Source organism: Sinocyclocheilus grahami, unplaced genomic scaffold (assembly GCF_001515645.1).
Source record: "Sinocyclocheilus grahami isolate Dianchi unplaced genomic scaffold, SAMN03320097.WGS_v1.1 scaffold29.1, whole genome shotgun sequence".
Lineage (NCBI taxonomy): Eukaryota > Metazoa > Chordata > Actinopteri > Cypriniformes > Cyprinidae > Sinocyclocheilus > Sinocyclocheilus grahami.
In genome coordinates this window covers 772,957-788,599 of record NW_015505208.1, presented here as the reverse complement: position 1 = coordinate 788,599, position 15,643 = coordinate 772,957, and the positions used below count along the sequence as shown (strand labels likewise).

The following is a 15,643-nucleotide window of genomic DNA, read 5'->3' as shown; positions in this document are numbered from 1 at the left end:
AAATACATATTACATTATGATACTTTATTAAATGCTGGATTTTTTTTCTTTTAGTTTACCACTGATAACAGTTGTCTAAAGGAATAAAATATTTTTTACTAGAATTCTCTGAAACCTCACAAAAGGCATGTCATTTGTTATATTGGGATTAATAATAATAATAATATTGTTAAAATGAAACTACCTGTAATCCCAGAAGATAACGAGCTAATGAAGACTAATTGTAGGGCTGTTTTAAACATCATAAATGTGAAAGCAATAAGAGGGAGATACAAAGCAGATAGAAACAATCAAATCTCCTTGGAACTGATTATTAATCTGAAAAGATTCTGAAAGTGATGTAAAATCATTCTGTAATGTTTTAAAAGACCCGGACAAGGAACGTGCAAATCAACATTTCAAATCTTTAGTTTATGCAGACAGCAGCGTATTGTACAATACATATTTACAATTTATATGACTTAAAGGACACTAGAAAGGAAGGTCATCCTTTAGAAACACCATTAAACAAATGCACTGAGATAAATTTCATGCGAGTTTGTCCCTCATAACAGCAAGCCAACAACCTGTTTGTTATTTTTATAGCGTTTTAAAGATATTTTCAAACTCGTAGTCAAACACAATGAAGGCTGTGTGATTGTTGCTTCAGACGTTTTAGGCAACATAACATCAAAAATGTCATTCCCGAACATTCCTGAAACACCTCATTCTAGAAGAAGGCTCTTTGAGTGAAATTCCAATAAACGAAAAGTAAAATGAACTCTCTTGTTGTGGAACTGGTGCTACCTATTGGCCGACACTCCCTTACATTTGGCTGGAGTCATCAATTATGCAGGGTAACGGTACACACTGAAGGAAGGTAGCAGCAACAATATGGCGACACCCGCAATTTCTAACGAATTTATTCGACATCTGCAGTCCAGTGAGGATTTTTTGGATACCCGCTAACGTAATCATAGTAAGTATTGTGTTTATATATCGCACTCGCGATGTGTTTATTCCCAGCAATGGAAGCCGTTGCACTGTCAATGAATGTCGCAGAGAAGCCGCACGCTGAGGGAGTTTTAATGCTAGACCCGTTATAACTGTAATGACTGTAATGTAGTTCACTTTTTTGTTTAAATGAACCTATTGTGATTAGGCCCTTTCATTTCACCCTCTCAAATGACACTATTAAGCGGTCATAATATGAGTTAAACACATTCTTGCAAGGCATTATGTGGTGTGTTATTTGTATTTGCATGATCAATGACGTGATCCGTAGCCTGTAGCTTTGCACCCTCATCTGAATAAAGGTCTTCTTGTCAGCATTTATCAAATGTCAAGCTGAGCAAATGAGCAAAAATGCACATGTGGACAGGTTTGAAGTGGTCCGTTGTAATTAAGACGTTCAAAAGGCAATACATGCTTGGCTGCTTATTGATTGTAGGGTGGACGCAGGTTGCACGGGTGTGGTATGCTACATTTTCTTGTTTATGTTGCTCGCGAGCAGAAACCTGGCACAACGTCGTTGAGATAGCTTGCTGTCTATCTAAAAGCGATAGACGTTTTGCTCAGAAATGCGGTTATATGACTAAAAAGATGTTGGCTGTGTGAGTATAAAAGGGTAAATACGACGAGAGAGCGAAAAAAAAACACTGCAGTAGCCTATTTTCCGTTTTTCCTCCGCGGCTTCGGACCGCTTTCGTGAAGGCGTCGGGCTGTTTAGAAACGTACGTTTTCGGACAAAATTATTTTCTGACCCCGAGGAAAATGTGACTACGTTTCGGAAAACGCAAAGATGTTTGGAGAACGCAAAGAACCGTTGTGCTGATAAGGATTTCGTGACCAAACATTGATGAAATCAATGTAGGCTAGGACCACTGCGCATCGAGTCAGATAACCACACTTGACGATGTTCTTGAAATAAGGTAGAGGTTTGTTTTAAGGAATTGTAATTTATGTCAGAATATACATAATTTATTGACGTGTTTTGCATTTGAAGACGTTAGGTGTGTCGTTTTGACAGTTCTGTGGCGCAAAGAAACTCGAAAAGCACATGGATGAAAAGGAATTCATAATTGTATTCATAATGCTTCCCAAATTAACCTATGTCCTCTCATCTGTAAATAAGCTGGACCACGTAGCCCACCTGACATTTTCTGAAGCCATGTCCCTGTGCAGCCCAGCATAGTCCCTTCAGCTATTGAGATATTTAGGCCCACCCAACAGAAGCCCACCTCGTTCATTTGATACGAATTCCCTTACAACCTTTTTAATAACCCCCTGAGAAACAATATGCTTCCATATACTTAAGCTTATGGAAGGTGCACTGTAAAAATTTAATTCCTGGCAGCGGTATGCCATGAGATTTCTTAACTGTCTTTAGTAATATTACATACTACTGTTTAACCAATTTTAATGTGATTGTTCGCAAAATATTACTACAGCTAATAAAATCTTGTGAGGGCAGCTATTTGTGTGTGGGTGTGTTTCATAATAGAGAATATGTTAAGTAACAAGATGTGCTTTTTTAAACAAATAACTAACAATTAATTAACATGACAACACAATTAACAGCATATAGCAAAATAATAATCCTTTAACCATAAATGCATAATTTGTTCATATTGCATTGCATGCTGGAAATTCTCGAAACCTTAAATCAGAAACATTTTCTAGAAACTAAATGTGTATTCAGACAACTCTGTTAGGCTTGGTGGGTCAAAATGTGCAGAAATATTGTTGCTCTTGCATTTAATTATTTATTTTATTTTATTTTTAAATTTAGATTTAAAGTCATTCTAATTTCCTACTGTATATGATTCCCTTATAAGGGATAAGTCCCTTTTTACAGTGTGGTGCTGATTGGACAGCTCCCGTAAGGCAAGATCCTCTTTGCTTGTGTTGTTTTGACCACACAGCTTTACACAGCTTTACTAATAAGACATTGACAATTTTAGCATGATAACTTCTTTTGTTTAGCTGTTTCATTGCTAAGGGAAAAAAATAAACTTAAACCAACCTAAACTGGTTTACAGGTCTTTGCTGGATTAAGCTGGTCTCCTAGTCTGAACAAGTAAGTGCCCAAAACCCTTTATAGACCTGCCAAGAGACCTGCTAAGACTGACAAACCAGCTAAGGCTGTTTTAAGCTGTTTTTTTTCCAGCAGGTCTTTAAGTGATATCAGATTCATACCCATGGGACTTCTGCCACCAATGGTGTCTGTTATGTGCCAACGTTTGTCGCATTCCTTGATATTTTGTTCATGTTTCTTATTTGCTTGAAGGTAAATAGGGTATATTTACTTCAAAGGCAAGATGAAAATGCAAATGCCATTTCTGAAACAAAACTGGAATTGGATGGAGAGAAAAGCTAAAAGTCAGCTACAGTAAGTAGCTCTGTAATATCAGGATATGGCTTGGTTAAGTGTCTGGCCCATAAGTGCACACAAGCTTTTAGATGATGTGGTTCACCAGGCCTCCCTTCACCCACCCCATTTCCCATTCTGCAGCCTTAGGGACATAACGTATGTCCCAAATCAGCCTCTTAGTGGAGGTTTTGTTCATGAAGACGATAGGTTCAAATCTGCTTGTGCTATCGTGAGGTAGGCCTATCTTCTAATCCAGTCTACATCTTTTCAGCTCCCAGCACCCTTTCATCTAAAATAGAAACATCAATCATAATGGCCCAAAAGAACCATACCATGAGAAGTTACGCAAGCACAAATCAGGAAAAAAAAGTCCAATGAATCACTTATCACAAAAACAATTAATATTATTGCAAGTGTAATCCAAAGACAAACATTAAGTATCACCTTTATCTGCTCATAATGGAGGGTGCTTTTCATTTTTCATGAAGTGGATGACTCATCCAGGATCTAGTGCAAGTCTCTCTTTAACATGCTCTCAATTTAGCAACCGATTGTTTTGATATGTAAGGTCATATTTTTAGATGCAAGGCTTAGTATTTTACTTTCCTGTGCTTAACATATCAGTTTGTGTGAGCGGATGATGTAACAAGGTAGTATTGTTCAGTAAGACTATCTTTCCACAATCTAGAATTAAATTTAAATAATTAATTTGATCATTTGCTACGTGTACTACGTTAGGCTAACTGAGACTTGTAATTTGCACTTACATATTGTTGCTCTTTTGTTAGTTTTTGATTACTTCTATTGTCCTCATTTGTAAGTCGCTTTGGATAAAAGCATCTGCTAAATGTAAATGTAAATTACATTTTGTTGTTTTGCTTTTTTTTTATTGTGACAAGGTTGTGTGGGCTCTCTTGGCTTAGATTTTAAGTATTGATAATGTGATACAAGATAGTAGTAGCTGGTAACAATAGTAACCTAATTGATGACTAATGATCAAATGCATGAATGAATAGTTATTGTAATGTTGTAGATTAGACAATCTTGCTTTTACAATTTTTCTATATAAGCTCATTTATAGATTTTATTCAAAACTTGAAATCACATGATTTTCTGATGCAAATGACTTCTGTCTGGTGATGTATACTGGATTTTTCCAATCATTTAGTCAGCATAAATCCTTTTCTTGCAGTCAACTGATCTGTCACTACTTCTATTTCATCTCAACTTTAAGTCCTGACATTTTAGATTTCTCCATTTGCCAACCTTCATTAAAGATCAGCAAAGTTTATACAAATATTGATAATAGTATTAGTAATAAATATTATCACCCCAAATGTTACAGCTTTACATTGAGTTTTGCAGTAATAATGTAACAGTAATTCAGGTTGACTTAAGAAGAGGTTGATATCACACATCACAGTTTCCATGTCCAAGTGCTCTGTTAAATCCCAAAAGCAAGCAACAAACAGTGCTAATATACACTCACAGTGTGCTGTCATACTACTACCTAAAAATTATGATCCTAACCTTTATCTCAACACTGAAATTTCAGTTGGCCACAGTGATTAATCTTTAATGAATCATTAAAATATTGGTGTCCGGGACACTGAGCACAGAGACTGCAGTCAAAGTCCCTTTCAGGGAAAGTCTGTTCACTCGGCGGCCATATTTACAGAGCCTCTGGGAAGCTATTTCAGGCGTCCAAAACCAACTCCTACCTTCTTGAATGGGGAAAGCCTGAAATCTCAAAAACTGCGTGCCACACTTAAATCAGCAATAAAATCTGGACATAAACTGTCTCATATTTGTTGTTTTTTTATTCTCAAATAGTGTTAAAAAAGCTTTCAAGCTGAACCTGCCAGTGCAAATATTCAATGACTTTACCAATTGGCTCTTGCATTTAGAAGACTGGGCTTATTCCACCATTGTGCGCTTTGCACGTCTTTGTATCTATTATTATTATTATTATTATCCTATTAGAAAATCTCTTTATTTATTTTTTTCTTATTTCGATTTGTTGTTAAATCAAACATTCAAATAAAGAAATATTAAGCCCAGAGTCGATTATTCAAAAATAACTGTTTGGATCTGATCATAGCCTAAACGAGTCATGGGTCTGAGTGCAGTTATTGGATAGCACTATATTGTAGACAGATTGGAGATTAATCCTAATAAACATGCAGCTACAATTAAAACCATTACATTAAAATACATTTAAAACAGTTTATTTCAATAATTTCAGCAGCGTGCAGATCCTCGTTTATGTCAGACTGTGGCGACAGCAGCGCGGACAGTCGCTTAACTTGCTCACATAGCCTACCATATATCTATAATAACGGGAAAACATATAGTTTTTATGACATATGTCATTATTACGAGAAAAAAATATGTAGTTTTAACCAGAAAATATGTTGTTTTAACTAGATAATTATATAGTTTTTATGACATAACATCTCGTTTTTATGAGAAAAGATGTCGTTTTAACTACATAACATCTCGTTATTACGACATAATTGAGAGGAAAAAATAATATGTGTGTGGCAGCAATGCGTCACCGTATGTTATAAATCCTTTTCTTGCAGTCAACTGATCTGTCACTACTTCTATTTCATCTCAACTTTAAGTCCTGACATTTTAGATTTCTCCATTTGCCAACCTTCATTAAAGATCAGCAAAGTTTATACAAATATTGATAATAGTATTAGTAATAAATATTATCACCCCAAATGTTACAGCTTTACATTGAGTTTTGCAGTAATAATGTAACAGTAATTCAGGTTGACTTAAGAAGAGGTTGATATCACACATCACAGTTTCCATGTCCAAGTGCTCTGTTAAATCCCAAAAGCAAGCAACAAACAGTGCTAATATACACTCACAGTGTGCTGTCATACTACTACCTAAAAATTATGATCCTAACCTTTATCTCAACACTGAAATTTCAGTTGGCCACAGTGATTAATCTTTAATGAATCATTAAAATATTGGTGTCCGGGACACTGAGCACAGAGACTGCAGTCAAAGTCCCTTTCAGGGAAAGTCTGTTCACTCGGCGGCCATATTTACAGAGCCTCTGGGAAGCTATTTCAGGCGTCCAAAACCAACTCCTACCTTCTTGAATGGGGAAAGCCTGAAATCTCAAAAACTGCGTGCCACACTTAAATCAGCAATAAAATCTGGACATAAACTGTCTCATATTTGTTGTTTTTTTATTCTCAAATAGTGTTAAAAAAGCTTTCAAGCTGAACCTGCCAGTGCAAATATTCAATGACTTTACCAATTGGCTCTTGCATTTAGAAGACTGGGCTTATTCCACCATTGTGCGCTTTGCACGTCTTTGTATCTATTATTATTATTATTATTATCCTATTAGAAAATCTCTTTATTTATTTTTTTCTTATTTCGATTTGTTGTTAAATCAAACATTCAAATAAAGAAATATTAAGCCCAGAGTCGATTATTCAAAAATAACTGTTTGGATCTGATCATAGCCTAAACGAGTCATGGGTCTGAGTGCAGTTATTGGATAGCACTATATTGTAGACAGATTGGAGATTAATCCTAATAAACATGCAGCTACAATTAAAACCATTACATTAAAATACATTTAAAACAGTTTATTTCAATAATTTCAGCAGCGTGCAGATCCTCGTTTATGTCAGACTGTGGCGACAGCAGCGCGGACAGTCGCTTAACTTGCTCACATAGCCTACCATATATCTATAATAACGGGAAAACATATAGTTTTTATGACATATGTCATTATTACGAGAAAAAAATATGTAGTTTTAACCAGAAAATATGTTGTTTTAACTAGATAATTATATAGTTTTTATGACATAACATCTCGTTTTTATGAGAAAAGATGTCGTTTTAACTACATAACATCTCGTTATTACGACATAATTGAGAGGAAAAAATAATATGTGTGTGGCAGCAATGCGTCACCGTATGTTAATGAGTGAATCACTGAATCATTTATTCAACCAATTCGTTCAAAACGCTGATTCATTCAATAAGTAAACACCATTGCTCAAAGACGCAAAACAGTGCTGTGATCTTTGTTTGGAACTATTTTCGTTGGCAAAATTGAGCAAAAACAGGCAATATTGCGTCACTTATTGCTAACTTTATGGAACTTGTATAAAATTATTATTAAATTTGTAATGCTGATATCTGCAGAAAAACTGTACTCGTGTGATATATTGTTTACTATATTAAATTATATAAATATAAAAAGCATACAGAAGCATTTTGCCATCTACAATTTAGACTGCCTTGAATTTTGAGTTTTAATAGAATAATAAATCACGTGCGTGCACTCTCTGTGTGTGATTTGGTGATATACTTGATAATGTCACATCGAACGTCATTACAACAACACTTACCACATTATCACAGAAGATATACTGTATCTCGCACACCCCAGACTCGACTTGAGTGAAAAAAATGAATCATCCGCGGTTGTGCGTGCACTTGTTTGCACATGAGCAATGGTGTTTTTTAAGAGTTTAACTTGCAGACACCAGACCACTGATTCGTCAAACCTGCTTTCCTGCAGTCCGTGTTCTTCTGACTTCTGACTGTTTTGTAGTAAGTAACCAATATGCTTCGGGAAAATGTATCGGAGTAAAAGTATACATTTTAATTAGGAAATGTAGTGGAGTAAAAGTAAAAGTTGTCTGAAATATAAAAACTCAAGTAAAGTACAGATACTCTCAAAAAATACCTAAGTACTGTAACAAAGTATTATTACTTCGTTACATTACACCACTGGGTTTTAGTCAAATTTTCGTCATGCTGTATAATGGTTTAACTGATCAAAATTATTTTTGCTCAAAATTATAATCTTAATGATCGTTGTCATTTGAGAAATTTACTTTTGCATTTCAGGTATTGCACTTTCTCCAGTAAGCACAAATCAATAGAATTTGGACTCATATGGTGTATTTTACCTCATCTAGTGTACTGCTTTATTATAGGCTTTTTATTATAGAAATTAATACCAAATACTGCAATGCAATCTCTCTGTCTACACTATGAAAACTGCTAAAACAAACGAAAAATATTATAACAGTGTAATTCCACTAATTCCAAATGGCAATAGCCTATTTCTTTATTAAAACAACAGCGGTTGAGTAAGTACATTCATTCAGCAACCACAATAGCAAACAATACAGTCGAGATCTCTTGACAGAACACAGACTTTAGATCGCTAAACTCCAGCTTGTTTGTCGGTCTTTTCAGGTCATACAGGCGTACGCATGTTTGCCAGATTGCTTAAAATAAGCAAAACACCGGGCAGAAAATGTATGCTTGTAACAGCGAAGCTCTTGATATCTGGCAACCACACTCATGAAAGCTTGCATAGTAGAGGCGTGTAGAGTAGTCTGCAATAACATTTTGTCTCCTTTTTGACGAAAATAAAAAGAGGTTTTTGATAACGTTTTATCTTTTTTTAATACATTTTAGTCTCGTCTTATTTTGTCGACAAAATTGCATGTTGATATAGTCTTAGTTATCGTTTATTGACCTTATTGTCATCTCGTCTTTGTCTCGTCATGGGAAAAAAGCTCGTCAACGAACATTTTTCATCAATCTTAATGATCGTTGTCATTTGAGAAATTTACTTTTGCATTTCAGGTATTGCACTTTCTCCAGTAAGCACAAATCAATAGAATTTGGACTCATATGGTGTATTTTACCTCATCTAGTGTACTGCTTTATTATAGGCTTTTTATTATAGAAATTAATACCAAATACTGCAATGCAATCTCTCTGTCTACACTATGAAAACTGCTAAAACAAACGAAAAATATTATAACAGTGTAATTCCACTAATTCCAAATGGCAATAGCCTATTTCTTTATTAAAACAACAGCGGTTGAGTAAGTACATTCATTCAGCAACCACAATAGCAAACAATACAGTCGAGATCTCTTGACAGAACACAGACTTTAGATCGCTAAACTCCAGCTTGTTTGTCGGTCTTTTCAGGTCATACAGGCGTACGCATGTTTGCCAGATTGCTTAAAATAAGCAAAACACCGGGCAGAAAATGTATGCTTGTAACAGCGAAGCTCTTGATATCTGGCAACCACACTCATGAAAGCTTGCGTAGTAGAGGCGTGTAGAGTAGTCTGCAATAACATTTTGTCTCCTTTTTGACGAAAATAAAAAGAGGTTTTTGATAACGTTTTATCTTTTTTGAATACATTTTAGTCTCGTCTTATTTTGTCGACAAAATTGCATGTTGATATAGTCTTAGTTATCGTTTATTGACCTTATTGTCATCTCGTCTTTGTCTCGTCATGGGAAAAAAGCTCGTCAACGAACATTTTTCATCATAGTCTTCGTTAACAAAATTAACACTAGCTTGGACCCAGAAACAGTATTTATTATAAGATAATTCTTTATTATATCTTGCAGATATATTATGCTACATGCAGATGAATGTGTAGTACAGGAATTTTATATAATATTGATATGAGCTCAGACAGCACACTATCACAACACCAAGGTCATGAGTTTGATGCATGAACTGATACGGAATTAACATTTTGAATGCGAAATTAGAAAAGACTTTCTTGATCTGGTAAGCTCTAATCTCATTGGCTGACTTTTGGCAGTAAGAGTGCACCCATGTTTGTGTCAGTTGCTTTACAAGTATGTGTTTATGGGCCAGAACAAGTTGCAGTGTGGACAAGACTACTGTATGATTCTGAGCCCAGTTGTCCAATAATGTCCTTTTCTCTTTCCGATATAGAACTGGCTGCCGTGGAGGGTGCATAACAGGAGAAGAAGTTGCTGCAGGATGAAAACATGGCTGCACCCATTCTTGCACCGCCAGGACCTGACAGCTTCAGATACTTTACCAGGGAATCTCTGTGTGAAATCGAGAAGCGCATTGCTGAGGAGAAAGCCAAGCCGCCACCTAAACCAGACAGCAGCTACCGCGACGATGACGACGAGAACAAGCCCAAGCCTAACGGTGACCTGGAGGTGGGCAAGAGTCTGCCCTTCATCTATGGAGACATCCCTCCTGGAATGGTGGCAACACCATTGGAGGATCTCGATCACTTCTACATGAATAAGAAAGTGAGTGTGTCATCATGTCTATTCATAAGTCCTGAAAAACTGGCCTTCACACGTTATCTTCTAAGCAGTGCACTATGGATCGTTATAGAAGTGGAGAAAATTATGTGTTTTTCCCCAACTTTTCCAGGTCATTTATTGTTATTCTCTTATATGCGAAACCTCGGGAGGTGACATGCAGCTGTCGGATTTACTTGGTAAACATGACAATGTGAATAACATCCTTCAGTAATCCACTATAGTGCAGAAAAATTTGTTTGTGGCTTATGTATGTTGTAGATTGTGTATGAGATGATGCTTAAAAAAGGTTTGTAGAGGAGGTCTGCAGTGGTCTGCTGAAGCTTTACAGTTCCATCTGACAGACTCGTTTTAATTGTTCCAGTAATAATCCTTTAGAAATGAACAGCCAAAAGAAACGCTCCAGTGCATTTAAAGGAACCGTGCAGCATATTAGAACAGCTCTCTGAGTAGTGGGACAAGGTAGTTATGGCTATTTAAAGATCTGTAATGTTGTTGTGTAAGGTTTTGGTGAAATCAGTATTTGGTAGTCTTTAGTGTTGCTATGTGTATGTGAAGATAGAAAAAATATGAGAACAAAAGCGAGAACTACTTCTCTAAAATATATTCCACATCTAACCAATATGTAGACTCCCCTTCAAAAGTTTGGGTTCGGTAAGATTTTTTAAAGCGATTTCATTGTAAAAAAAAGTCCATTATGCTGACCAAAACTGCATTTATTTGATCAAAAATACAGTAAAATTGTAATATTTTGAAATTTGATTACAATTTAAAACAAATTCTGTTATAATTCTGTTTTGTTTTAATTAATTGTGTTTTAATATAATTTTAAATGTAATTTATTCCTGTGATGCAAAGCTGAATTTTAAGCAGCAATTACTCCAGGTTTCAGTGTCACATGATCCTGTTTAATATGCTGATTTAGTACTCAAAAAAAAAATTTCATTGTTAAAAAACAGTTGTGCCTTAATACCAGTTTTCAGGATTTTTTGTTGTTGTTGTTGTTGTTGAATAGAAACTTCAAATGTTTAAAATATTATGTAACATTATAAATGTTTTTACTGTCACTTAAAATAATTGTTTTATTCAGCAAAAGTATTTAAATGTTTAAACATTAGTGTAGATCCATGTTATGGACAGAATTTGCTGGGTCCAGTCAGAGCTCACAATCAATGGTTAATCTATTGCATTTTGCCTAATATTATAACATCATGCTGTGTATTTATTAGTATTTCTGAACTGCCGACCTCTGACTATTTTGATTTCCAAGAACTGGCTTTTATCATTTATGAGTGAAGCCTCCAAGCCAGAAGTATGAGACCACATTAAAAATCTGGAGCTCAAAATTTAAACCTGGAAACGTTTTAGGTGTTTGAAATTTAAAACAAGTAGTAATTGTCATGATGTAACATGAATATGATTTTTTTTTTACTCTAAACCTCCACTGAAGCTCAAGACGCTCTTTGGATCATTCACAAATCGTGCTAAAGGTTCTACACAGTCTTGTGGAGTAAAAACCAAATACCACAGCATTTTATAATTGCACATTTTTCAACCTTTCATTTAAAATACTGTGCAGTCAGTATGTGGTGAAAAATGCTGTGAATATAATAAAAGTGCAGCATTTTGTGCTCTAAGACTTTTTAATGAATGCACAGTTTCTCGATATGTTACCAGTCATAAAACAGTGGCTTGTTTTTTATGTTAAAAATAAGCAATATCAGATGCAAGCTATTCCTCAAACAGATTTTCAGGAGTGAGTTGTTGTTATGAGATGTAGCCTACGGGTGGAAGATGAGGTCATCTTTTCTGTCTGAGTCTAATAATCCTTTAGAAATGAACAGCCAAAAGAAACGCTCCAGTGCATTTAAAGGAACCGTGCAGCATATTAGAACAGCTCTCTGAGTAGTGGGACAAGGTAGTTATGGCTATTTAAAGATCTGTAATGTTGTTGTGTAAGGTTTTGGTGAAATCAGTATTTGGTAGTCTTTAGTGTTGCTATGTGTATGTGAAGATAGAAAAAATATGAGAACAAAAGCGAGAACTACTTCTCTAAAATATATTCCACATCTAACCAATATGTAGACTCCCCTTCAAAAGTTTGGGTTCGGTAAGATTTTTTAAAGCGATTTCATTGTAAAAAAAAGTCCATTATGCTGACCAAAACTGCATTTATTTGATCAAAAATACAGTAAAATTGTAATATTTTGAAATTTGATTACAATTTAAAACAAATTCTGTTATAATTCTGTTTTGTTTTAATTAATTGTGTTTTAATATAATTTTAAATGTAATTTATTCCTGTGATGGCAAAGCTGAATTTTAAGCAGCAATTACTCCAGGTTTCAGTGTCACATGATCCTGTTTAATATGCTGATTTAGTACTCAAAAAAAAAATTTCATTGTTAAAAAACAGTTGTGCCTTAATACCCTTTTTCAGGATTTTTTGTTGTTGTTGTTGTTGAATAGAAACTTCAAATGTTTAAAATATTATGTAACATTATAAATGTTTTTACTGTCACTTAAAATAATTGTTTTATTCAGCAAAAGTATTTAAATGTTTAAACATTAGTGTAGATCCATGTTATGGACAGAATTTGCTGGGTCCAGTCAGAGCTCACAATCAATGGTTAATCTATTGCATTTTGCCTAATATTATAACATCATGCTGTGTATTTATTAGTATTTCTGAACTGCCGACCTCTGACTATTTTGATTTCCAAGAACTGGCTTTTATCATTTATGAGTGAAGCCTCCAAGCCAGAAGTATGAGACCACATTAAAAATCTGGAGCTCAAAATTTAAACCTGGAAACGTTTTAGGTGTTTGAAATTTAAAACAAGTAGTAATTGTCATGATGTAACATGAATATGATTTTTTTTTTTACTCTAAACCTCCACTGAAGCTCAAGACGCTCTTTGGATCATTCACAAATCGTGCTAAAGGTTCTACACACTCTTGTGGAGTAAAAACCAAATACCACAGCATTTTATAATTGCACATTTTTCAACCTTTCATTTAAAATACTGTGCAGTCAGTATGTGGTGAAAAATGCTGTGAATATAATAAAAGTGCAGCATTTTGTGCTCTAAGACTTTTTAATGAATGCACAGTTTCTTGATATGTTACCAGTCATAAAACAGTGGCTTGTTTTTTATGTTAAAAATAAGCAATATCAGATGCAAGCTATTCCTCAAACAGATTTTCAGGAGTGAGTTGTTGTTATGAGATGTAGCCTACGGGTGGAAGATGAGGTCATCTTTTCTGTCTGAGTCGTAATGGAGCCCAGCAGGCTCAGATCTGCGTTCCTGTTTGGCTCAGCGCTAAATGCAGTGGTGAGACTTTAGCCGTGTCTGCCACACTGGACTTAACTAAATAATGCACAGACTCGTTTGTGTGTTAATGTGTGCATGTGTTGAAGCGTTTCCCTGCCTCCCTCTCTTGCTCTCTCCTTCCGTCTCATTCCTCTGCCTCCCTCTCATGCAGCACACACTGTCTGTTATGTAACCGCCTGCTCCATGCATGCACAGGAAGGAGATTTCAGTCTCCCGATGAAAACCTCATGGAGGAGCGTTTGTGAAACATGGTGTTAAGGAACATAATTGTGTTCTGAACCGAATTAAGTTTTATTGTAAACATCGCTCACATTAGACCATATATTAGAATTTTTAAATATTTAGATGCATCACGTTTATATGCACATGCCGTTTTGTAGTACGTAATGTCGAACTATCCTGCAGTCTTGAGGATTTAATGGCTCTTTGATTGTAAGCTTTGCTAGCATTGGGATCAGATCTCCCCGCATCCCATTGTCCTTTTGTTTCCACACGCTAGGCTCGACTTGCAGCCTGCAGCAGTAGTGAAACCTGATTCTTGAGGCTCAGGGCAGCTCTCTTCATAGTGTAAAACCAGCTGAGAAATGGGAGCTGGCAGCTTTTAAATCCAGACCTGTGACACTATCAGAAGCAATTAGCCTAGGAAGCTTTGCTACAGGAGCAGCTGATGAACCCAGAGTCCTCCTGCACAGATGATTCAAGGAGATGGTTATACAGGGCAGTATGTTGAAAACAAATCAATTGTTAGATTGAGAGGCTTAACAGGATTTACCCAAGTAGGACATGTTGGATCTACATTCTTCTGGTTCTTGAACAACACTGATTTATATTTATGCATTTATGCAAGGTATGCCGTTAATTAGTAAGTGTGATCCCTGGGAATCAGGTTTGTGCTCTGACTGTTTGATAGGATTGTTGTTGATCCAGGAACATGTTCTGCTTGAGTAAAGGGTTTGTAGAAAGGGGAGACAGAATAAGACAGACAGAGAGGCAAAGCTCCATACGGGGGTCATAAATCTTAGAAGGGGCTCTTCAAAATGTGCCATGTAGGACCATTGCTTCCCCCTGTGATGACGCAGCACTCAGAGTGGGCTTGTCTGGGCTGGTTGGGGGGCTGGGGAAGGCAGAGTGCTGCACTGCTTCAGTATAATGGCCGTCTCACTTCTCCCTCACATCTGTTCACAGCCGCAGCACTCTCAAGAGCTCATCTTATAATGTAGGCATCTCATTTGTTTCTGTTAGCTACATGCCTCAGTACATATGCTGTAAATGGCTACATGCAGGAACAAGCCTGTACATTTTTCTCTGTGCTTTATTAAAAGATAAATGTGACCCTGGACCACAAAACCAGTCATAAGAGTAATTTTTTTTAAATTGAAATTTATACATCATCTGAAAGCTGAATAAATAAGGGTTCCATTTATGTATGGTTTGTTAGGATATGACAATATTTGGCTGAGATGCAACTATTTGAAAATCTGGAATCTGAGGGTGCCAAAAAATCAAAATATTGAGAAAATCGCCTTTAAAGGGGTCATATTATGCGTTTTCAAGTTTTCCTTTCTCTTTGGAGTGTTACAAGCTGTTTGTGAATAGATAAGATTCCTAAAGTTGCAAAGACTAAAGTCTCAAACCCAAAGATATATTCTTTATAAAAGTTAAGACTAGTCCACGCCCTCCTAAAATGCCTCGTTTAAACACGCCCCCACATGTCTATGTCACGATGTGGGAAGATTTGCATAACGCCGCCCAAATGTTCATGCAAAGAAAGAAGGCGTAACTTTATTGTTGCTGCTACCGCCGCCGCCATGTTGTGAAGACACTGTATGTTTCGTTGCGA

At 35.9% G+C, this 15,643-nt stretch overlaps 1 protein-coding gene across 3 annotated transcripts in view; it reads left to right on the top strand.

The window, feature by feature from the left end:
• Positions 1 to 830: 830 nt before the first annotated feature.
• Positions 831 to 15,643, top strand: part of scn8aa (sodium channel, voltage gated, type VIII, alpha subunit a) — a 66,466-nt gene continuing 51,653 nt past the window's right edge. For all 3 annotated transcript variants that reach the window (XM_016256587.1, XM_016256571.1, XM_016256579.1), the window contains exons 1-2: positions 831 to 958; positions 10,122 to 10,453. In XM_016256587.1, coding sequence (XP_016112073.1) covers positions 10,178 to 10,453 — 276 coding nt within the window. In that variant the 5' untranslated portion in view covers positions 831 to 958; positions 10,122 to 10,177. The remainder of the gene's footprint in view (positions 959 to 10,121; positions 10,454 to 15,643) is intronic.